Source organism: Manis pentadactyla, chromosome 8 (assembly GCF_030020395.1).
Source record: "Manis pentadactyla isolate mManPen7 chromosome 8, mManPen7.hap1, whole genome shotgun sequence".
NCBI lineage: Eukaryota > Metazoa > Chordata > Mammalia > Pholidota > Manidae > Manis > Manis pentadactyla.
The window spans coordinates 131,414,621-131,441,329 of NC_080026.1; the positions used below are offsets into that span (position 1 = coordinate 131,414,621).

Consider the following 26,709-nt stretch of genomic DNA (forward strand, 5'->3'; position numbering starts at 1 on the left):
CAAGATCCCAGATTCAAAAAGACATATGCACCCCTGTGTTTATCGCAGCACTATTTGCAATAGCCAAGACATGGAAGCACCCCAAGTGACCATCAGTAGATGAATGGATAAAGAAGATGTGGTACATATACACAATGGAATATTATTCAGCCATAAGAAGAAAACAAATCCTACCATTTGCAACAACATGGATGGAGCCAGAGGGTATTATGCTCAGTGAAATAAGTCAGGTGGAGAAAGACAAGTACCAAATGATTTCACTCATTTGTGGAGTATAACAATAAAGCAAAACTGAAGGAACAGAACAACAGCCAACTCACAGACTCCAAAAAGAGACTAATAGTTACCAAAGAGAAGGCGGGGTACGAAGGGTGGGTTGGGAGGGAGGAAGCATTCTGAGGGGCATTATGATTGGCACACATGGTGTGGGAAGGGCTCACGGGGAAGACAGTGTAGCACAGATAAGACAAGTAGTGACTCTGTGGCATCTTATTACGCTGATGGACAGTGACTGCGGTGGGGTGGCAGGGGGGGTACTCAATATGGATGAAGGTAGTAACTGCAATGTTGCTCATGTGAAAGTTTCATATCAATGATACCTTAATAAAAAAAAAAAAAAAGATGATATTTTGGCTGAGGTACATCCTTTTGAGGGACCATAAACAGCACTCAGGAAATGACTCAGGAAGGCCTGGAGAAACAGGCAAGTGAATACAGGACAGAGCTCTTTCTGAATCTGATTATTTCACACACAGGGCATAAGGCATGTAGCCCAAACTAAGTGCTGTTATTTTTTTATCAAATCTAAATTCAATGTCTTTACTAATAATTTAGGACTTAGAAATTAAGACATTTCTTGCAAATATTTCAAAGTATGTGTAGAAACGAGGGAGTGAAATCTAGACTAAACGGTGAAAAATGTGTATTACTCCAATTGTAAGCAAAAACAGAAATAAACATTCTAATTAGCTCCTTTGAAATAAATACTAAAAAGAAGTACTTGAAAAAATTATAGGGCAATATCTGAATAAAATTATTTTAAATCTCTCTTAAAAACAAATACTAGTTGTTATTTTTCCAACAAATAATACCTGAGAGGGTGAATGATGAAACTCAGTTATGTTCTGAAGATAATTTGAAGTAACAGGAAAATAGGATAGTGCTTAGAAAATAGCATATGCTCAACGAAGTTTTAATTTTTGTAAATCTTTAACCAAAAAGATTTTACTATCAACAATAAATAGTACAATATTTGCCCAACACTTAAGAATCAAATCAAATCATAGCTTATGATGGCTCTAAAACCAACTCCAAAACATGTGGTTTACTCTTTCAATGACACTTATAAAATACTCATAATTAAACATCATAGTGGCATTTCTTTTCTGAATGACCAAATTAATAGTCAGATCATTTTCTCCTTACTAAAAGTAAGAAATGACACAAAGTATTAAGTGAAAACAACAACAAAAGCATGAAGCATGACTCCTGGTTTGTTCTTTAAGAAATATGCATAGATATATACACAGGAAAAAAAAGGATCAGGAGAGCATAAAATCAGTAATGACTATTGCTGTATGGCAAGGCCATTTTCATTTTCTTCTTAGTAGTGGTTTTATGCATTTGGAGAAATTTTCTACTACTGCTACCAGTAAATATTTTTAAAAAATAATTTAAACAAAGAAAGTAAGATGCTAACTGTGATGCCTCATTTTTGAAATCTATACATGTCAAACTATCAATACAAAAATCTAACACTTTTACTTGAAAATCATTTGAGAAACTTTGGAATCCTTTCTTTAGAGTAGGCAGAGGTCCTGAATTGAAAAACAAAAGACCTGTTTATGAACAAAAGGATTTTCTTAGAATTTTCCAAGTTACTGCAGTATGTTGGTTCCTCTGTCCACAGTGACATAAAACAGTAAATATAATAGGTTTTTACTGGTATTCAGACTGCCTAGTTGAGCAAATAACCAAAGAACCCAAACCTACAAACCATTAAGGGTTCTGGCGGCAGGGGTCAAGGGCAGGGAAGAAGAGGATATCCAGAGGCTTACACAATTCAGAACAGAGAGGAAACGTCCTTTTTCTTACAAGTGGCCACTGACACACCAGACTTTATTTTACAGAGACCCACGGTGGTCAGCTGTGCCTTCCTCAGCGCAATTAACTACTGAACAGCTGGAGGAGAAACAAGCTTTAGGGAGAAAAACACCATGCTGGTTAACAACATCGTCCATATTAAGTTCTGAATTTTCTTGAGTCAGAGTTTGGGTCATGTAAAAGTAAAACTGGCCTGGAAAGAGAGAACAGTTTCTCACAGATTACCATTTAAATCTCAAATGACTATGTTTCACAGCATGCTCAGGACATTCCAGCATGTAACTGCATTTTAATTTCCTAAAACCACAGGATGTAAGTCTGATTTCAAATAGTGTCTGGCTTGTGATATTCAATACTGATAAAACTGTATGGTGTTCTCTTGTAAGTTCCAAATATTCAGCATATTGGAAAGGGATCTTCATTATTCTCAAAGAAATTCACTCTTCTGATTTTTGCAAATGAATTCTAAACAATGACTATTAAGAGCTAAAGCTACAGGAAAGGAACATGCCATCTATTCCACACTCACCAGAGTCTGTGTAGTACATACTTGAAAAAACCAAGCAATACAAGACTTTAAATTGTCTCTGCCATGAAATGCTCATTAGTGCTTACTTTGAAAAATGAATTTAAATCTACTAACATGAATGAATCTTTAGTTGAATTATGTATTTCACTTGAATTAATTTACTGAATTACTCAGTCACCTTATCAACTTCATAAAACAGGGAGAGCCTGTGATTGCTTTACTCTTCAAATGGAGACAAAACCTTTAGATCCAGGAGGAAAAAGGAAAGGTGAAATTGTATCATACGTTTAGAAGGCAGAACCACTTCATGATCATAATATTATTCAATTAGAAGAAACTTATAGAGATAAGTTTTTATATGAACATGAAATAATACAATAAGATGTTCAACAGTTTTCATCATAAGGGACTGGCTCTGACCTGAACTTGAGAAAAGCTAACAGGAAAAAACTCTAAAACACTCTGCCTTTCACTTTCAGCCTGACTCCAAAACTAATTGACAAATTCATTATGTTTGTTTTTAAGCAACATTATCTGTTTCATCAGTGAGGTATAACTTAGCATGAAATGATGAAATTCTGATTAATAATGTAAGGTACAGGAACTATAAAGTCTATGGTTGTTCTATGAAATCTACATATCTAGAAAACCTGGGGCTAACCTCAGGGTGCCTAGCAGTTGAGTCCTTGGGTTCCTCTAGCCACCCTCCATCAGATGCTACTGTATCATCATGTATAAGAAGTGCCCACTCTTATTTCACAGCAGCTTTTCAAGGGGTAACAGAATACATGGATACATGAACCAATTTAAGTAAAATTAAACCTGTTTTGTGGAAAATTGCACGACTGCATTTTCTCTCTGTGCCCTCTTTGTTTTCCCTATTTGATTTTTCCATTTACTCCCTTCCCTCCCCTGGCCTTTTCCATTTTGCTTTCCTTCTTCTCTTCTCAAACTGAGACCACAAGGGCTAGAAGAAAAATGTTCATATTCTTAAGAAGTATGCATTGGGCATCTCTTCCACTGGGTTGGTGAGGACTCAGAGGTCAATGCTGCATACATGGGAGCATCCAGGAACCTCAGTATGGGGGAGACACTGCATGGCACTATGGGGTGATCCACCCCAGGCATGCAGAGCACAACTCACCCCTGGGGGACAGAGCTTCAGTGAAACATGGTGAAGGTGAGGAGGCCTAAGTGGAAGAAGACAGTGGTAAACCGTGAGGGGGATCCAGGCAGACCTGCACATTCTGTTAGAGGGATCAGGGCAAACACAGCCTACAGCAAAGTATATGGGATATAGCACACTGATCTGCCTAACCAGCAACAACACTAACAACAGGGGGCTATTGACAGCGTGTTGGTCTTACTGTAAACATTACAGCTCAGGAAGGTAGGTCATATTAACTTAATGCTGATGGCTAGGAATCTGAGGCCAGGAGATTATGAAACTGCCCGGGGGCACAGTTTACCAGCTGATGATGGAGCCAGGCTCTGAACGCAGAGGTCTGACACCAGGACTGTACTTTTAGTGTCTACACATACTACTAGTGCAGAGTACCCAAAGGGGAACACTCAGAGATAAAACAGGGCTATGCCTAAGAAGTAGAAGAAGGGACAGAAAAGAAGAAGTGTGAAGAGATAAGAAAGTCAAGAGAGTATTGTCACAAATCCCACCTTGGCTGGTTGGCCCCCAGAAAACCATTTCACAGCTTTATTCAGTCCTGTTAGTCAGTGTTTCTATCTTCCCTACATTGGCTAAACAATCAAATGAACAATTTCTCTGCACTGCGGTGACTGTAAATGAAAAGGACAATGGCACCAACCCTCAAAGAACGTAAAACTAATCCGATGGCAGTGGTCAGGCAGTAAGCAGCACAAGCACTAGGTTTCTGCACCATTTCCAGAACCGCAGGTGTCAGTGGTGTGTGTGCACTCATGTGTTACATCTCCCTCTATCTTACAAATACGCATATACTCACGCACATTCTCCAACACATAAAAAGCTACCTGAACCCTATTAAGAGCCCACAGACACAGACATGGAATCTAAAACAAAGCCAACAATTTTTGGCCAAGCTCTGCTCCAAACATACCTGCTTCTGGGTCCTGGTTGAAACGGCAGTACTTTGAGTTCTCAAGTGAAGGCAGGCACTGCTCAATGGGTACCCAAACATATGTCTCAGGACACAACAAATCAGAGGGTCTATACTGGCCCTAAAGAGAAGTGAGGAAAAAATGCACAGGCATTACTACCACAGCAACTTTCTGGTTACAAAGCTCCAGGAAAGGTTTTAATCACAAATCTAAACAAAGGCAACGAGAAACAGCCTTACTGTAAATACTAAGCAACTCTGTTAGTAATAGCTCTCCCATCTCAAGAATGCACACTTTATTCAAAGGCTCTAAAAGTAACACGTCACCAGTTTGGGATGCTCGTGTTCATTTGGAAGATTTGAGTTTCCTACTTTCTTTTGGAAGAGATACCTAACATGATTCTTGCTGAGCTGATTGCTAAGAATACCCATTTTCAAAACCAATTGTCTTTTAAATGCTAGTTAATAACACAGTGAAATTTATTTTCATATGTGAAAGCATTATAATTTGTATATGAAGTGAACGCATTTTCCAAAATGCAATTTTGCTGTCCTTAGTCACAATTTTTAAGTCTGTAGACTCAACTTTATTAGTCATTCCATTTTAATGTATTAAAAGTACTATTTTACCAACATACTCCTTGAGCAATCTAAATTGATAAATAGAACGTTCAAAAAACATTACAGAAATTTCAGAGGATCTATGACAATAATCCTCTCAAGTGTCTTCAAAAACTCTATTTCATAAAAAATGATTTCTATACTTAGAACCCAATTATGTACCCCAAACCTAAAGGAAAAACTGTACGTAGATGAAGAAAAGCAAATCATTCGTCTACAGGTAATTTCACAATTAACAGAGGATGGTACAAATTATGTGAAATTGTTTAGTAGAGAGTTCCAGAAATAAAAATTGTGAATGAAATTATTTAGTCGAGAGTTCCAGTTAATTAAATTCCAAATGTCTCTTCTATAAATTTTAAAATTCAAAATTCTTTATGGAGCTAAAATAGAGTTTTCAATTTTATTGACCATAACTCACAGTAAGAAACACATTTTACATCACAACACATATGCAAATGTAAAAGTAGAGACCAAGCTTTCACTATAGAGTGCTTACCCATGTTATGTAATTTTTTATTTCCTATTCTACTCTACTTCATTTTCTCAAATGATACTCTTGAACCTCCAAAATTGCTTTCAAAATCAGCAAATGGGTCATAACCTCAGAGTTTGAAAAATACTACATACAGCAAAACCCTTTATAAGGATATTGCTGCTTCACGGCCCAGCACTGGTACCCAGCTCTCTATCTAAAAGGCACTCTCTAACTAGCCAGCAATGTGTGAGAGTCACTCCATGAAGCCTCACTCAGATGTAAAATGAACACCACACCCTCCCAGCATCTGAAGCATTCAGAAGTCTGTAAACTAATGGCGGAGATACCACATCAACAAAATGTACACAAACTAGTTCCGCTTCAGAGATTGGGAGAGAGTCCAGGCAGTTTATGGAATTTTACTGGGGATCTAACAGACTGGATTAAGTCTAGGGCAGAATGAAATGGAATGAGAACAATCTAGATGAAGGGAACAGAATAAAGATGCAGAGTTGGGCCTACACAAGATAACTCTGAGGAGCAGAAAATAATAGCAGGAACTGCAGAAATGGAAAGGCAGGGTGGGGCCAGAATCTGGAGGGCCTCAAAAATCACGTTTTGGACTTTATTCTAGATGCAAAGGGAATGCCTCTAGCTAAGGAAGCAGGAGCAGTAAACGTCATCTATAACAGGCAGACCCAGGTGGCCCACATGCTCATCTAATATCAAAATTTGTAACACAGGATTACTTACAAATGAAATAGCGATTTAGTGTTACAAAGCTAGATAGTCTGATATTTATTTTATCAAAGGTGTCTCTCTTTCCATTAACTCACTGCCTGTTTGATTAGTGGAAGGGGGAAGCATGACATGCTGCTGTCCGTATTAAAAAATCTGAAAACTACACAGCAAGCTAAAGGAGTGGTTCTAAACCATTTTTTTTTCTTTTGGGTTATAGACAATTTTTAAAATCTGATGGGGGGGGAAGCTAAATATAAAAGCTAAAGATATAAAACTTCTGGGGGTGGGGGGAAGGAGTAAGTTTTCTTGACCTTGGAGTAAAAGATTTCTTAGTACACAGAAAGCATTAACAATAAAAGAAAAAAGTGATGAACTTAACTTCATGAAAATTACACATTGTCTTCAAAAAGAAAATAAATAGGCAAGCCAAAGACCGGGACAGAATATTAGTAAACATGTATCAGACAACAGATTTGTATCCGTAACATATAAAGAATTTAACAACTCAGTAAAAATAAACAATCCAATTTTTTTTAAACAAGGCAAAAGATTTAAATACTTTGCTAAAGATGTATGAATGCCTAATAAGCACATGAAAAGATGTTCAACAAAAGTTACCAAAACTGTAAATTAAAACTAATGACACACCACTGCATACCCACTAGAATGGCTGCAATAAAGAAAGCTGAAAAACAAGTTTGGCCAAAGGACTTAGTCTAGAGGTTGGGTAGCGCTGGTTTAAAATGATATAACTACTTGAGACAATACAAATATTCTTGTACATATACCATTTGTGAGTATGTCTAGGATAAATTCCTTGAATTAGAATTGTTGGGTAGAAGGGCTTTAAGTTTTAGAGCACAAAACTGTTTTCCACAGAAGCTATGCCACTTTACACTCCATAAGGAATGTTACATTTCCAAGTGCTGATTTCCCCATATCTTTACCGGCACAATACACCATCAAAACTTCTGATCTTTGCCAATCTGAGAAATGGCATTTCATTGTGGTTTTAATTTGCATTGTATATTTTTCCATATATTTAAGGAATTTCTATTTCCTTTTCCATTAAGTTGGTCAATCTTATTAGATTTCTGGTCTTATCTTATTAATTGAAAAACTCTATATGTTAAGTAAATTAACCCTTAGTTCATAAAATACATTGTATTTTCCTAGTTCAGCTGTTTTTTGACATGTTATTTTGCCATGTGGAAATCTGATAACTGATAAATTTGTCATTTAAAAACATGTCTGGGTTTCATAATATAATTTAAAGGGTCACTATCACTTGAAAACTATAAAAAATTTTCATTTATTTTCCTAGTAATGTTATGGTTTCATAATTTTACATTTACACTTATGCTCTATCTGGAATTTATTTTGGTGTAGGTATAAGAAAAGGAGATGACCTGATTTCTTTCAGCTGTTTACCAAGTGGCCTCAAGATCATTTTTTGAACAACCATCATTTCCTCCAGAGATTTAAAATGTCTTTTTGATAACTTGCTGAATTTCCACATATATTTAAATCTTTCTGAAAACTTTCTACTTATCATTACACTGAACCATCCATTCATATGCCAGTGCCACACTGTTTTAACTATCAAAGCTTTATATTATATTTTAATATCTAGTAGATCTAAGCCCCCCTCATCACTCTTCATTAGCATAATTTTCTGGCTCTTCGTAACTATTCTAAGATTCTGTATTTAGTATTGCCAACATTAATGATATGAACAAAGAAACAGTGGTTATGATGTATCTTGTCTACTGTGATAGCAGGACATAAGAGAATCCCAATAATATCTAGTAAAAGAAAATATATATATCATCATAAGTTAAAAAAACAAAAATAAAACCCAGCACATAAAAATGACACCATTTTCTAATTTAAGGTGAAAACAGAATGCTGACTGGATAAGATGCACAGATCAAATAATGGGGACTGAGGTGGGGGGTTTGGGGGGCATGGAGAGTGGAGGCCTGTGGGCAGTCAGGCTTAAAGGTATGCTGACAGTTGAAAATATTCAGTTAATTGAACAGTAAATGAATATTTACAATGTGACAGACACAAAACGATGGGAACAAAGAGGTGAACAAGTGCATGACTCCAGACAACTCACAATCTACCAGGAGTGGCAGGCCTAGACGAAGATGCAGGGCACACAGGAACGTATCAGGTATGACAGTGTACAGCTCTCCAAGTTTCCTTAAGTTTCACAATGTTCTTTTAAGGCAACAGTCGTTCAGAACAATGGGTCAGATATTTTATTTTTAACTCTTTAAATACTTAAAGAGTTTGTCTCATTGCAAAGATATAAGCATATACATTTTGAATTCTGTTCTTCCAGTAACAATTTTTTAGTTTAGGTTAAAACATTGTTTTCCTCATAAGTATAGGCTTATTTCAGTACTTCAAAATATTCTCTCAATTCATCAAAAAATAAAAAGAGCTTTACGAAATAAACCCCTTTGAAATGTTATGCTTTTCAAACTTGTCTGGTTTAGAGTTAAGTGACCAAAGTGTTTGCAGCTCAATTTAAAGTCGCCATCACACTAATGAGAAATGCAAGGGCTTGAAATGCACCCTGCCTTTCCAGCTAATGTAAGAAAATGAGAAATGTCTGTATTAGGAATGTAATTACTTAAGGATTTGGACATACTTTCCCATGGTCAGAAGAAAAATACATTTAATTAGCCTCTAAGTACATTCATTCATATTGGAACAATGAAGTAAAAAGCAGATTAATTCTTTCACAGGGTGCTGACTTTTTGTAAATAAGAAATCTGAGTTACCACAGATTTATAAAGTACTCAAAATTTTAAAATGTAATTGGTCTGATGGCTTACCTCACAATTTTTTAGGGCATTCTTTCGATGTGATCTACAAATTTAGAAGATGAGTTTGGGATTACCGCTACACCACCTCAAAAAAAACCCCCCCAACAAGAAGAGCACCACAATGAAACCTTCCTAAGCAAGAGCACCTTTCCAAGAGGAACAGCTACAGGCGAGGATAATGTACCTCAAACTGATGAGATGCCTGGAAAAGGTAAAAGCTATCTTCTAAAAAACCTAAAAATAGAGGAGGGAATGTGATTTGTTCATTATGAATTAAACATTTCTGGTGAACAATAACCATTCAATTCGAAGTCCTCAAAGGTAAGTAAGCTCAGCAAACTCCGTGAGCTAGAGCTCCACCAACTGTCATAAATCTGCAACTGTTTATAAGCTGTTTTAGGACGGAAAACAAAATAAAAACAAAAAAAGTGCCTATTTTGAGTTTCCATAGAAGAATGAATGCTTTTGCTCAGAGTATGACTGAGTTGTCAATGGTTTTATTTACTTTAAAAGAAACCACTCTGAGTATTTGTAAAAGCCAAACTATAGTACACTTTGCCCCACAAAAAAGGGAAAAATTTTAAATACATAATAAATATTTCAATCAACTTTACTAGGTTGTCACAAATTGAAATTCAAGGAAATGCCAAAGCTAAATTTAAAACAGTCAGGGGGAAAAAAACCTGGCTGAATACATTTCCTGCCCTATTACTTTTAAAAATAACTGCTTCTTCTGGAAGAAGAAATCACACAATTTTGGTTTTTGATCAATGAAATCACTTGCATGCTTTAGACCATAATTTGAAGAGCATTATCATACTGATATAATTTTCTCCCTATAAAAGAATCACAAAATAAATTGTATAGAGGATATCTTAGTTTAGCAAAATATAATAGAATCTGGCCTAAAAGTTACACTCATTTTGATCCCCCGAGGCTAAATGCATCCCACTATCATTTCTTACTGAATAAAAGTGAATGTAGGCATCTTAAGTAGATACAGAAGAAGTGAGCATCGAAATCCAGAAAACTCTGGTTTCACAGTCATTAACAATTTCAGCAAGGCTACTTTAAAATATATTTTTTTAATATCCTTTGCATCTAATGAAAACACAGCCCACGACACTAAGAGACTTTCTCTCAAGGTATAACTAGTTAGAAATCTGAATTTTCAAAGGCAAAAACTATATTAAGTAGCTGGAGGAGGGGCAAAATGGTTCTAGCAAGCCGTGGCAATCAACCTTTTTGGTAATTTTTTAGAAGATGTAATTCGCACAAATTCAAAATTCACTGTTTTAAAGTATACAATTCAGTTGTGTTCAGTGTATTCACAAGGTTGTGCAATCAACACCACCACCTAATTCTGTCACATTTTCACCATTTTAAAAAGAAACCTACACCATTAGTGGTCACTTCCCATTTCCTTTCCCACAGCCCCTGATACAACCACTAAACCTACTGGCAACCCATTTAAAATGGATTATTTTGTTTACACTGCCATACATGCAATCTGAGGCAGAGTACGAGCCAAAGCCACGACACAGCCTATGAGGCCCTCAGTGACGTTAGTCACATTTCCTTTCTGGCCATCACTCCTCCCTGAGCACACTGGCTTCTCACTGCTCCTGGAACACTGCGGCACTGCTCCCACCTCAGGGCTTCTGCTGTTCTCTCTTCTGGTTTTGCAGATATCCCAGGGCTAACTCCATCATCCATTTCAAGTTCTGCTCAAATGTTACCTTCTCAATGGAGCCCACCTATTCCCCCTCACTCGTATTCTTCCAGAGGACTTACCACCTTCTGACACTCTTGTTCACTTACTCCCTAATTACATCTATAGGAAACGCCTTGCTAGAACATAGGGTCAGGAGTTTCAGTCGGATTTGTTGTTCACTGATGTATCCCAAAAGGTGCTCAGTAAATCACTGCTGGATGAATGAACAATTAATCCAGTACACTCCACCCATCCCTTTTCTACTTAACACAGTAGACGTTACTGTAGAATGCTCTGTCTTGCACATCAACATCGCACACACAAATCAATATTTGCTAAGCTCATATTTGTGATGCAGCTCCATCATATTTTTGTTGTATTAAGAGGAGTTCCCCACCTTTGGGAATTTAGTGAATTATCATGGAATACTAAAAGCACAAGTATATTATCGTGACAGGATCTGTAAGAGTTACTGAAATTAAAATGGGGGTCTCTTACTCAAGAAGGTTAGAAACTACTGGTTTGTGTCAATTTAGTTTTTTTTCCTCAAAGCTGAAAATACTTCTTTCCTTTTTCCACTGGCATATACTTTTTTTTTTGAGAAATTTTTTTATTAAGGTATTATTGATATACACTATTATGAAGGTTTCACATGAAAAAACAATGTGGTTACATTCCCCCATATCATGTCCCCCCAATACCCCATTGCAGTCACTGCCCATCAGTGTAGTAACATGCCACATAGTCACTATTTGCCTTCTCTGCGTTACACTGTCTTCCCCATGATCCCCCCAACACCATGTGTGGCATACACTTTCCTTTAAAGAAAAGCAGAGCATTTCATATTGTTTCATTTTTTAAAAAGGAGGGGGAAACGCAACTTATAAAAAGGCTTCTTCATCTGTTCAGAGTTGAGCAGTGTCATTTCGAAAATGTCAACAGCTCAAATGAATTCTCCCTGTGTGTGTTAAGAACACAGTCCCCATAACAATTTTGTGTATCATCTCAGTTAAATCTCACAATAATGTAAAAATGTAATGAAAACAAGTATTATTTGTATTGTACTGACATGCAAAAAATCATGCAATGCAATGATGTGGACTCGACTCCTGATTCTTCTCTCTCTATACCTACATTAAAAAATATTCACGGTTCTTTAAAGTATTTACAAAATAACTTCGAAAATCTTAAAAATCACAACTTAATCCAATATGCACAGGAACTCTGTTCCACATCAAGGAAGAAAAGATGAAAGGAGCCTTGTGAGGCTGGGCAAAAGGAGGCAGTTGTGTTCCAACGAGTTCTGCAGCCAGCAGTAGATGGAAGGTGGTGGGCCGCAGTCATAAGAGCAACAAGGAGTATCAACAAGCTCTTGCTGGTACACAAAGGTCAACCAGCCAACCTGCTCCGGCTGTTCCTCCAAAGAGATCCCCTCTGCAGTACTGTCTTAAAGTCTGAGCAGCACCATGTTTGGGGAAAAGATTATCAACTTACCAAAAGTAAAAACAGATCTCAGACCTACATAGCTCTCTCCCTCCTGAGCTCCCAAACACATGTCTGCCAAAACTTCACCAATAGGAAATGAAATGAGAAACAATCGTTTTAGCTCTACAGATTAGTATAGGGTCCTGCATCTATGGTTTGTGGACACTTCAAAAATAAACATATCTTTATATTCAAAATGTTAATGTTAGGTTAATTAAAAAGAGTAACTCTATCTGAAAAAATGCCAATTTCCCTAAATTCAACTTTATTACCAGTAGGTATCTTTCTTCTTAATACAGAATGGTATATTTGGAGAAGTTTCAAACTCTTGAATGGATCCTACTGTAACCTGGTATTATCTAGAGAAATATTATGAAATCCATGGTTTTAAAATTACATTCTAGTTTCTTCTATCTTACTACATCTTCCTAAATTCCTACAGAAGTACCTCTTACAACTTAAAGTACAACTGATAAAAAAGAAAAGCTTATTATTTACATTATAGTGGGAAATTCCCTATAACCATCCTGAAGGAAGCAGTGAAATTACTAACCACCCCATTTAAAGCAAATTCTCAGTATTAAAAGGTCCATTCGTTGATTATAGTAAGTCCAGAAATACATGATTTTAATTTCTAAAGGGCTTTAACATCTTTTAAAAATCTTTTTTTTTTTTACCTTTTTAAGAAGACATGTGAACCCCTGTGCATTCAGGACTACATATATTTACAAATCTGACATGTACAAATTCTCCTTGAATATTACATTTTTCTTTGTATGAGTTTAAATGATATGCAAATGAGAAGTTATTTCTTTAATTAAAGTTAAGGGATTTAAGACTGTTGTTTTTCTCAGGAAAAAAAAAATCAAGAGAAAAGTAAAGAAATGCTTTCATATGATATTCACCCAAGTTAGCATTCTTGGCTTTTAACTGGAAACATCTGGAGATGGGCTTGGCAGATTGCAATAAAATTGAAGTTACCAATTCACACCCTGCCATTTTGAGGGTATTTTGTTTTTACAGTTTTCAAATTAAAACCAAACGGACTTTCCTTTGAACTCTGGTCCTGAGGCAAAGATCTTTATGAGATTTCACTCTCAAGAATACTTTATAAATATTTTGAAAAATATGAAGGATTTCGTGAGTATCTGAGAAGAGGATAAACCAGCAGACTTTTGTTTTGAAAGTTCAAGTTAAATTAAAATGTAAGAATGTAAGAACACTAAAAAGATAATATTATTTAAACACACACACACACACACAGAGTGAACATCAGTAGCACTGAATAAAAAAGAAAGACTAACTAGACACTGAAGTCTCTTATCAGGTAAAGTAGTATCAGTATCCCATTTTTCTACAATAAACCTATTGATTTTATTAAACCAATTGCTTAAAGGGAAGCTCTAATACTACATAAACAAAAATAGTTCAAAAAAGCCCATTAGAGTGGGCTGTAGCGCCAGAGAGAGCAAGTAAGAATACAGGCCTATTAAATCCAGTCCCTTCCCTGAAAGACAACACCAGTGGAATCCCATGCACCAAGTACCAGAGCAGACCCCTTGCTCCCTGATTTCATTACATAAACAGAGAGTGACTTTATCGGTCCCCAAGAGAGTGCTTGAGAAGTAACTCTAGCTGCTCTGTTTTCAGAAACTGTGTTTGGACTGTGCCACGCTCAGTTGGCGACGTGAGCTGAGACCACTGAGGACAAAGGGCCTAAACATCTGAATCCATTTGTGCTCCCCAATTCTGAAAGCCACCAGATGTACTCCATGTGCTGCTAGGCTAAGCTTTGAAAATTTAAAAATACATATTTTTTCCACTGACAAACACAAAGTGATGGAACTCTGTGTTTCTTTAATTGAAATCCAAAGGGTTCACAAAGCCTCCAGGACTAACTTTAAAGCTTCCTTAAGACTGGGCTATTTATTTTATTATTGGCAAATAATAGAGAATAAGGATTCTAATTCAATTTTAATCACAATCTTCACCTTTATTTTGGAAACCTGGGCTAATCTTTTTTCTTCTAGAAAATACAAAGAAAGCTTGTGAAGAAACGATTTCAGGGAGTCAACTTACAGCCCAAACTTAATTTCAAACTGAAAGGTCGTAAGTTGAAAGGATGAAGGAAAAAAAAAGAAAGATGAAGACAAAGAAAATAATGTAAGAGAAAATTTAAAAATAAAATCTAGAGCTTAATTTCTGTTAAAGATTACATCTTCATATGGATATCTGTGTATGTATACATGTATGTGTATATTAAATTTGGCCTTCACCTTATTGGTAAGATGAACCAGTTTAGGTGTTCGCTTTTTTAGTCTACTGCTTGGAAAACAGCACTTAGAATCACTGGTTTTGACACTACCCAGGGTGAAACCATCCTTACCTTGATGACATTCAAATTCTCCCCCTTGAAGCCATCATTCTTCTGACATCAGAACTGACTGCTTAAATTCTCTATTTAAAACCCCTTACTGGCTCTCCAATATCTGAAGTAAAGTAGGATGACTCCTTTTCAAAGCAAAAAATTTCATAGGCCTTTAGAAGATAGTGTTGCAATCTCATCACAGCTGATAAGAAATTACAAAAGATAAAAAGCCACTACAAATTCATTCATGCTTTTAAATGAGTTTAGATTTGACTAAAGGCAACAGAACTCTTTGTAAAATAATAGTATCACACTCAAACGTTTAATACTCTGTATGCACCATGTGCATATGGATTCATAGACCTTCTGCTCCCTGGTTTAGAGACGTCACACATAGGGTACGAGATCTGCTTTCAGCTTACATCTTTGCAGCATAATTCCCCCAGGACACTCACATAGAGGCACAGGCTTTCTTCTCCCCAGGGTCTAAATCCCTACTCCCTTTTGAACTGGAACCTAAATGCTGCTACCCTTTCTTTACCAAGCTTTCCTTGGACTCTGCTTCACCTCCACACCAACAGCTCCCCTCCCCAAGCAGGGCCATCCCCTGCACTCTCATTCCTGCAAGTCAACAGGCAATTATTAATTGCCTACCATCTGCCAGGCTCCATGCTCAGGTCCTGGGCCTGCCGTGGTGAACAATAACACGGCCAGTTTCAGTGCTCAGGGACCTGCTAGTCTAGAAGGGGACACAATTTTAAGGAACTAGTCATACAGAAATATATCATTACAAAACATGGCAAACAGTACAAAGAAAAAACACACTGGATAATACAACAGGGAGAGGGCATGTAAATTCTACCAGCACTCCACTGCTACACAGTTGACGGGGAAAAGGTTATCCTTAAACATGAAGCATTTAAGTCATTTGTGATGTATTTTCCATAAGGCAGAAAAAAAAGGTGGTGGGGGGGAAGAGGGGCAGTCAGGGTTGGCGTCTTTAAGGGGTATCTGAGTTTCTCCAGGATCTTTTCTAGAACTTAATACAATCAGCCGGAGCTGTCTGTTGGCATGCTGTGCTTCTCTTCCTTTCACACATCACCCTTCCCTCCTCCACAATCTCAACTTGGGGAGTACACTTTTCTTTGTATGGGCTGAGTTGTCAATAAATGCTTATTGAATATTTACTAAGTTCAACTAAATTGTCAGTTTAAAAATAGAAGTCAGATCATTTTAAAACCAGAAGGGCCTTAGACCTCCTTGTGTCTGGCTTCATTTTAATATTTAAAAGGGAGAGGGCAGAAAAGTTAAGCAACTTAGAGCCAATTACTAGTAAAGCCAAGATTAGAAACTCAATCTCAATATTCTTTTTCTGTTAAAATTCCCAAGCTAAAACCAGACATAAGTATGAACACCTACAGCGTGTCAGCGATGTCCTGTTTCTATTTATGAAGATTTGCCTAAATAAAATTTGTCATTTAGGATCTGGATACTTTAGAATTATTATTGGCTTTATTTTTCAACATTCTTTTTTAAGCTGGTATGCCTTGAGTCAAACAAATGCTAAAAACAGTTCACAAAAATACACAACTTTGATAAAGTCAGTAAGCTGTCTCCGACTGATCATATCTCTAACTGAAGCTATTTTTTTTCCAGTAAACATTTTTCAATGCCTGAAAACCTTAATCGTAAAAGTATGCTTAATTACACCCCTGAGGGAAATAGGAAGTTAGCTATAACTTCATATTTATCCCAGGAGTGTGATCTTTGGTAATCATTCCTTTTTTTTCTGCCTGATGGAAAATACATCACAAATGACTTAAATGCTTCATGTTTAAGGATAACCTTTTCCCCGTCAACTGTGTAGTAGTGGAGTGCTGGTAGAATTTACATCCTATCCCGTTGGATTTCATCAGTATTCTGTGGGTCTCTGCAAGGAAGGATTTGGCAGAAGGTTAATGTAACAGCTTTGTAAAGTGCCTACACTTCAGCAAACTCAAAAGTGACACTTCATAGATTATTTCCCCCCTTTCTAAATTATCAGTTATGTAATTATGGAGAACACAACCACTTTCAACTTAAACACAGTTATTCACAGGGTGAGCAAATCAAATCCATTCCCATAATTTTAAATAAATTATGGTAAAGAATTTATTATGTTACAAACACCAAGTCATCTTGGATGACAACCTGAGAAGCCTTCTCAAGAGAGCCAGCCTAAAATATCATTGATGGAAACTCAGGTAACCATGTACATTAGAAGAGAATTTAGCATTATAAAGATCCTCAGAATCATAGTGATCATTAATGTCTCTGTAAATGTTCAATTTTATCCACTTTATAGCCCATTACAAAATCACGTATGCACCAAAAAGACAAAAAACTTCAAGATGTAGGATTTTTAATATTTTGACACATGGCTTGAAAGTGTTATTTAGGACTTACTTTTAAAATATATGTATGTAAAAAAGTTTTCAATGGCTCTACCATTAAAATAAAGTTCTCCTATAATGTTATCTTTGACCTTACACAAAAAACACATTATCCTAAAATTTTAAGGAGCCAATCATCACCTTTCCATCTGATAACAGTTTGGAGAAATCAAAACAGCATAATTATCTTGTCAGTTTTCTACTTCAGAACACTCTGGAAATAGTATAAATAAAATTAAAGCTGAAATCCACAACTTCCAGATATGGAAAAGTATAATTTTGATAAGTTACTATCACGCAGAACCTGAAATGAAGGTATTTGTAAGGTTCTGAGCCTAAAAGTGTGGAGCACTGAGCATGTGTTGAAGCTGTCAACCACAGGCCAAGTATCGGCCTCTGGTGACATTATCATCTAAGTGATATGACTGGTATATAGCACAAACTCTAGCAATGATTCTTCTGTGTCACTATGACCTCATAGGCCTAAAGATTTGTAATGTGCTTTAATCCACTGCAGTTATCATTTATGATGGTTAAACTGTCCATATTTTGGCCAGTAGGAATCAATTTAAATTGGCTCCTGGAAGCTTCTGAAATAACTGTAGTAGTTTATGATAGCTTCCATGCTCGCTAACTTCATTTTATCTCCACACAGACTATTTATTAAGAGAGTTTTAACTATCCTCAAACTTCACTGTGTGTTTCTGAGCAATGGATTTGAAAATCTATCAATAAATAAATTAAACTTTCATCCGGTTATTTAACTTTAGTCTTGGGGAATGGAATAGTCTATGAGCATCTGTGTCTCCTTCCTGTAGTAACAGCATGAAGCACTTACAAGATGACCGCAAAGAACTGCACAACACAGAATCAACTGTAAGCTTTCCAAAGAACTTTTGGCAAAGTATCTAGACTGAAGGGCACATAAAACACATCTAAAAGCTAGAATAAATCAAATGCATTGGGAGGAAAAAGGAAATAACATTTTCAAATCAAATTTGAATGAAAGAAGTAAATAAATTACTGTGTACTTTCTTCTTTCTGTACCTTAAAGTGACTGTTTTCAGTGATATGTCTACATATATAATTAAATAGTTTTTGCATTAGTTAAAAATAACAATAAGCTTAATATTTATTGTGGTTGCTATGACATGGCCATTACATGAACTGCTTTACATGCACTACCTTGTTCTTCACAATCACATGAAAGGGGTGGGATTAGTATCCCCATTTTACAGGTAAAGACACTGAGGCTTAGAAAGTATACATTTATAATAAAGACATGAAACAGATATGAACTCAGCTCTTTTGTCTTTGGCAACTTAATCTTAACTCTGCTTTCTCTTGATGAAATGGTAATTAAAGTTTAAACTATTAAGGAAATGTAAGTCAAAACTTTCTATAGCACTTCATTCAGAGAATGCATACATATTTAAATTTTAAACATTTGCAAACAACTGGAATTATGTAATATGTTTTTAAAATCCTAATATTCAGAAGAAATTGTGAAGAAGGTTCTACCACTGAAGGACATTCACAGCCTTAAAATATCACCCCACAATAGTGACTGTTATGGGGTGTGTGGGGGGGGTACTTGGTGAAGGGGGGAGCCTAGTAAACATAATGTTCTTCATGTAATTGTAGATTAATGATAACAAAATAAAATAAATAAAAATAAAAATAAAAATAATTAAAAATATATCACCCCACAGATTGACTAATTGCAAAGGGGAAAAAAACAGCCTGAAAGTGGAGAAATACAGTAGATTCTACCTGAGCTAAGTGAGCAAACTTCCATCATCTATCATGACCTAGAAACTGATTTTGAGGGACTCCAGATATGATGTCCTGACACTAACACAGCATCCCCTGGGTAGTGTTCCAACCAGCAAAGGTTGACTTGAATTAAATTGTGAAGAAATAGTCACACAAATCCAATTTTTGAAATATTGAACTCTTTAAAAACAACTATGTTGTGCAAGTAAAAAAAAGCAAAGTTACAGTTCTAGATTAAATGACATGCCAAACACCCTTCAACTAAATAAAATACCAAGGACTGTTCTTTGGTAAGATACCACATTAAGGGGGAAAAAAAGATATTGGGCCAACTAGGACAACCGGAATATTGACTGCATGCTTTGATTTATTATTGTAAGAACATTAAAGTTTTGAGAGTGATACTGTTATCTTGAGTATCCTTGTTCTTAAAGAGATTCATGAAATCTATGCTGAAGTACTTAGGGTAAAATGCCATGATCTATGAAACTTACTTTCAAATGGTTTAGCAGAAATAACATGCACACATACATACATAAAATTATATGTGTATAAGTACAAAGAGATAAAACAAATGTGGCAAGATGGTGGTAACTGGTGACTCTAAGGGAAGGTATATGTGGGTGTTCACTGTACTATTCAACTTTTCTGTAGGTTTGAAATTTTCAAAATTTGGGGGAAAAATCAGATTCAATAAATACATACTTGTACCATGCATCTGTGTTACCACAGTATTCTTTTTTCCTAGAATATACCACATCCAATCTTGCAGAATAGTTTTGCAGATGTTTATCCTGTCCAAGAGCTCCTTGCAGACAGGGCCTATGTCTAACATGGGCACCAGTGTGACTTACTCACAGCAGGTTCTCAACGTGCCTCATTCACAGCAGGCCTCCAACATGCTGCAGAATTAAATTTTTTTCCCCAAGATACCACCATGTGGGTAACAGTAAATAACTTTCAACAATACTATAAAGCACTCACAACAGTTTTTTCATAACTGATAAACTATACTATTTAATCTTTTAAATTTAGAGTAATTTTTCAACTGTTAAGTATCTGGAAAATAAAGTAAGAAAAGAAAGGAAAAGTGAACTAATCAAACAGTCACCATTATGTTTAGTGACTCATTACTACCTCACATACTGTAAATTTAAATTTATTTAGGGAAGAATCTACTTAAAGATAATTTGTACCCCAAATTGGTCCTATGTACTCTAGGGATACCAGTACAATTTCATCATTGAACTTCATTCACATAGCAAATTGTCCTGGTAATTGGGTTTTGTGATTGTAGAAGACTGGCTATAATGGTGAAGATGATAATGATGTTAATGTAACAGGTATAGGCTGGGTTAGCAGGGGAGAAGGACAAAGGTGGGTTAGTGGCAAGCTGTAAAACAGAGGTCTGTAAACTATGGCCATGCGCCAAATCCTATCTGCTGCTCGTTTATGTATAGCCCACAACCTAAGGATGGTTTTCACATTCTTTTAATGTTTGAAAATAAAGGAAGAATACTACGTTGTGACATGTGAAAATTATATGACACTCAAATTTCAACATCCATAAATAAAGTTTTACTGGAGCACAGCCATGCCTATTTGGTTACATATTTCTATGGCTGCTTTTGCTACAGTGACAGACCATGTGGCCTGTAAACCTCAAATATTTACTATTTGGCCCTTTGCAGAATGACTGCCAGGGAGAGAAATTTCAATTTCCAGCAGAAAATGAGAACCCATGGGTATGTTATCTTGTGATATTCATGGGGTTCTATACTCTGTGCACTTTTTTATATATATAGTATCCCTCAATGAAAAGGTTTCTTAAAAAAAAAAACATACCATTATAAATTTAAGGATGTATGAAATAGGTAACATTACATAATGTTTCCAAAGTTAAACATGTAAAACAGTGATTTTTTTTTTTTAAGCCACTGTCAGAACTAGGGTCTGATATGGGACAGAGTCCAGATTATGGAAGGCCATATATGGAAAATACAGAGATCAATCTGAGCCAGTCATTTAGAGACAGTTCCAGAAAACAGCAGCCCAGGCAAGGAGACTGTAACAGTGGGATCAGACTCAAGAAACAGACATACCCAACACAGACTGGGATTTAACAGCAACATTTCAGGATCTAGAAGGGCTGGAAGTGTGAGATAAACTAATATGGCTTTGATTTAACACGTAAGTGGCAACCATGGAGTTAGAAGCACAAAACCTTTCTCAGCTACTCTCAAATCCTACTAACATGCCAAGATCGAAGGCTTGTAAACTACATGGCAGTATTTACTTATTAAGCCTATTCAATCACAATTTGCTTGAGTATCTTCAACTATAAATAATAAAGAATAATTTAAAGCAAAAGCCACCTTATCCAAAGTGCATAGGACTAGCGATGAATGAACTGAAAATGCTCATTACAATGTATAAGTGGGAAAATTCACATACACATACGTTCCTTAACCAGTTTGATGTAAAACATGTAACTATACCTTCATTAGCTATTCTTTGATTTAGGACCAAGTTTTTTCTTTGAGAATACATCACTGTGACTTTCAGTTACTGGTTCTTTAAAGTACAGTGAAAACTCGGACACTCAGGCCAGAGCAGAATTTTTCCAGATTTTTATGCATTTTCACCCCAAACTCTCTTAGATATCTTGTCCACAGCTAACTCAGCAGCAATTATTTATGACTCATTTTGAGTCTATCCAAAGCATTCAAATAACGTTTAATGCAAATAACTCTTTTAAAACATCATTCATCAGTTTATTTAATATCTAATTAAACTGTATGACAATAACAAGTAAAATTGGCATTAAAAAACTGATGAAAGCATCCACGCACGTCTACTGAAGTGGCAGATGGCCGCCACAAGCATTCAGAATGCCACGGGCATCACTGGTTAAGTTTTATGGAGAGAATGGAAGGTATCAACAGATAGACTCAACACATTAAGAACAGATTCAGGGCGCTGGGCAGGGAAGGGAGAAGTCAGCCAGAGCCTGGGGTTCCAGAAGCTGGGGAACACAGCTGAAAAGGTGCTTCAGCAGGAATATTAGGGGTTTAAAGGAAAAAGTGGACTAAAGTCAGGAAAGAGCTACTGTTCCACTGTAGATGGCCTAAGAGGAAGCAAAGCTAAAGAAAGAAAAAAACCAAAAAACAGCAAAAGACAATTATCTATCTGAATTTTGTTTGAAGTATCACTCATTTTTCCTGCCAGTCCTCTTAAGAGAAATAAATCTAAAAAGAGAGCTTCTATTTATTTTATTACAAAAGGGGGCTGACATCACAGAGTTATTTGATTTTCCTTATAATCCTCCTGAGAACTTGGAAAGTAAGTTTGGGAAGTACTGGAAGAACAAAAGTAACCTCTGAGCACTTCAACTTGAAATTAAAATAGTCACAACAGACCAGCACTACCGACTCCTAAAAAGGTAGTATACAATATATCAGTACCTAAACAAATCCAAAAAACTGGGAACAGGAAGATAAACTTACATTTTATCAGTTTATAAAAAGAACTAAGGTAGTCAAGTGAACTGTTGGTTGTAAGAGAATTTTGAAAAATTTTAAACAGAAAAATTAAAACAGTAAATCAAATATTTCCCCAAACAGGAAGTATCCTTTGTCATATTCCTGGGTATGTTTACCAGTCTAATTTTAAACAGCTTCTAGTATATGATGCTCCTCTATTCTCTTTGGAAGATTTCCCAAATGAATAGACACACAATATGGATGAAGCCCTTACATCCAGCACGAATGTGCAAAAGAACTAATTTTGTGATAATGTCTCAAAATGAGATATACAAAAAGATCTTTGCCACACATTATTTATAACAAAAAGTGGAAAGAACTGAAATGTACAAGAATAGCTTGATAAATTATGACCCATTATATTACAACGTTTACAGTCACTTAAAACCATGGGCATACCAAAGATTTAAGGAAAATAGGAAAATACTCCTGGAAACAAGGGGAAAAAAGTAGAAAAGAAGATTGTGTACATCATCTAATAACAACTGCAAGGAAAAATGAAATGCATCTATGCTCTCAAAAGCCTGAGAAGATACAGCAAAATGTCAATAGTGATCAGTCCTAGGTGAGAGAATTGTAGGCAGTTTTTATTCTTAATGCTCCCTTTATTTATTCCCCTTTCCACAAGAGAAATTATTTTTTAAATTAATAAGAAAGAAAAGGGTAGAATGGGGAAGGGCAAATAGAAGAAGGAAAGGATCATTTTGAGGACAGTAATTCTGCAATTGCACAAGTTATTCCACTCAGTCAGCCTTAACAACTCTCACAAACCCAGAAGTAATCCAGTTAAGGAGATTTTTAGAAGTCTTTTCAGATATACTTCTGTATTTTGCTTGTGAAAATTTAGCATGTCTGGTCTTCAACCAAGGCTACAATAGTAAATAAAATTCAAAAGTCCCTCCACCCATCGTAGCTAGTAATCCAGAATATCGTTCTTCCTTTCAATGGAAAACACACACACATGCACCCTCTCCATGGCTACCACTGATAGTGTCAAGAGGCTTCAGCTGTCCAAGCACACCACCAAAAATAACCAAGTTTTGCACATACATGTATTTAATGACAACTATATCATCATCCACTATAAGATACATACGTAGGATTTTAAAATGTGAAAATGGGAGGAAAAAATGCATGTCTTAGAATAGATGAAATATGGACCTACGTGTGTGGAGGCTGCTCTTTAAACCTGTCTGAAAGCGCTCACATGGAGTCTCCCTCCGAGGGAAGCACACGGCACGGGCTGTAGCCTCTCTCTACCTGAACGCAAATCCTCCAGCTCTAACCAGCTGTATGCCTTGGACAAGCTATTGAACCCTTCTGTGTCCCACACCTCATCTATAAAATGGTGAAAAAAAGAACGTGTTCTAGGATTATTGTGAGAATTACCTGAGCTAATAATTATGAAATGCTTATTTACAAAGTCCAGCTGGCACATAATAAGCAAAGTATTTTGGAGTAAAGAATCACACAATGTACTTTCAAACAGTTAAAAGATAAACTATGCATGTGTGCGTGTGTGTGTGTGAGTGCATAAACACACATTCACATAACTAGGTATACGCGGAACGGAGGAGAGGGAGAGAGAAGGAATAATAGATACAGCAAAATGGGGTGAACCTGCTACCAATAGGTGAATCTGAGTGAAGGCCATATAAGTATTCTTTGTATTTTTATTCTTGCTACTTTTCTGAAGTCTTGGAAAATATTTCCATATAAATATTTAAATGAAAGGAAAATCTACCACTGATTATTAATTGTTATCTCAGTGATATGGAATTGAGCCATCTGGTTTTGCTCTCTCACAAACCACAGGCCTTGGGCCTCAACTGGGAACAGCAAGGTTCCCAAAGCAGAGATGGAAGAACAAGACACTTTTGCCCTGTGCTCAGAAAACAAGCAAACCTGCTGCCAGACTTCATGTAAGATTCACCAATCCTACTAAACTGACCCCGATAAAGAATTTAACAAAACCTCTGGGAATGAGTTTATTAGATTTAATCAGAATTAAAGCAATAAAAATACTTAGCATCTCTTAGATTCTTCTTTCTAGGATTCTGTGTCCAAAAAAATATGAAATTTTAAAAAATCATTTTCCTCATGTTTTCCTTGTGAGCTAGGAGCAGTGCAACTACATGGCACTGTACTGAGATATGGGACCTTGAATATAGAGCCCTACTCCACATTCTTAATAAAATACGTAGCTACAGTCTAGGTGCCTTATATAACACCAGAGGAATAAAAGCACCCCAAAGGTATCCTTTGTAATCTTGCCTCAGTTCACCCAAAACTGATGGCAAGAAAATTTAAAAGTGAAATAAAATCAGTAAATGATAGCAAAGAAGGGGAAAATGGATCTAAAAGTAGGCCCTTATTTTCCTGTCTCCCTCTAAATACTTATGATTCCCGGCCCACCAAGGTGGCCGTGGAGCGCTTTAAAACTCTTCCCATCTTGAAATTCAAGGAAATGCAGCTGGTTAGTTTTAGTAAGTTAGACATTTCTGATTTGCACTGTTTTAACGTATTATTTTGTTCCCTAAAAAATCAATAATGAAAAGAACAAAACTTTATTGGGGAATTAGTGAAAAAGGAACACATTTTCTACAGTTTTGACTATCTGTGACAATCCTCTTAACCTTTCTCTTCAGTCCTTCACCATAACTTGGTTTGAAAAACAAGTTTAAAATTTTGCCTAGCAAACATGCAATATGCAGAACTCCTGGGAAAATTACTGTTCTAATTAAGTTAAACTTTGGTAGTTCCAAGTTATAAAAGCAACTACTACATATCCAAGGAAAACCTTTAAATTCATTACCACCAGCATAGGCTCAGTTTTCACAGATTTCATACAGAAGAGCTGAGAGGTCCCTCTCTGTCCCTATGGTATGAAGGTCACAAATCTCTTTCATGGCAATGAAGACAGGTTTATCTTCATTTTGTTTTTCAAAATTCTCGGGGAAGAAAATTTGCAATCTCAGTAATCTGTTTCAGTATTTTAGAGCTTCAGATACTGTAATATTCTCTACCATCCACTTGCATTAATTTTTAAGTATTTTTTTTTGTAATATTTATCTCATTAAATACCACATCAAGCCCAGATACAAACATGGTTCATCAACCACTCTTCTAAACCCTCCACGACAATCCTTAGGACATCCTGGAAATCAAGGATGAAATGTTTCACTGATGGGGAAGATTAAAAACAATCCATGATGTGGGATTTTATCAGGTCCTTTTCATGCAAAATATTTTACCAGTTCTTGGGGGGGGGGGGGCGGTGGCAGTGGTGGTGTGTGTGTGTGTAAAATATTTTACCAGTTCTTGGTGTGTGTGTGTGTGTGTGTGTGTGTGTGTGTGTGTGTGTCTGTGTGTGTGTGTGTGTGTCTGTGTGTGTGTGTGTACCAGTTAGTTCTTGGTGTGTGTGTGTGTGTTTTTTCCATTGAAAGGAAAAATGATATTCTGGATTCCCAGCTCCAAGGGGTGGAGGGGCTTTTGAATTTTATTTAATATTGTGGCCTTGCTTGAAGACCAGACATGCTAAGTGGTTGATTTACGTGGAAGTGCCCACATTAGGTACCGACCATAATACCGAACACCCAGGGAAACAGCACAGCTGCTGCCTTCTCTAACGCATCCATGCTGCTGGCGGACAAGTTTGTTTGGCTCTCTGGGTTGAAGAAACAAAGAAATTCACTCAGGTGATCCAGTAAGTGGCTGGTACTAATGACGGAGGGGAACACACTTTAGGGAAGGTACCGAACGGAATGCAGACAGAAATATCACCTCGGTCGAATCAGGCTCCAGAGAATTCCAGGCTATCCAGAAAGAGGAGGAAATCCAGGCTAGATGAAGTTGTCATGGATAACATCATAATTCAAAAACTGGCAAGCAGGTCTAACAGGAAGTGATCTATGTCCCCTCAGCAGGAGGCCCCAATCTGTATTTTCATCTGCTATTCGCTATCTCTGCCTTTCCTCCCCCTACCAT

At 36.5% G+C, this 26,709-nt stretch overlaps 1 protein-coding gene across 11 annotated transcripts in view; it reads right to left on the reverse strand.

Annotated features, from left to right (window-relative positions):
- Window positions 1-26,709, reverse strand: part of ATE1 (arginyltransferase 1) — a 163,792-nt gene that overhangs the window by 35,299 nt on the left and 101,784 nt on the right. For 10 of the 11 annotated variants that reach the window (XM_057506419.1, XM_036899006.2, XM_036899005.2 and 7 more), the window contains one exon: window positions 4,726-4,846. The exons of the other annotated variant lie outside the window; for it this stretch is intronic. In XM_057506419.1, the coding sequence (XP_057362402.1) occupies window positions 4,726-4,846 (121 nt within the window). The remainder of the gene's footprint in view (window positions 1-4,725; window positions 4,847-26,709) is intronic. 11 annotated transcript variants of the gene reach the window in all.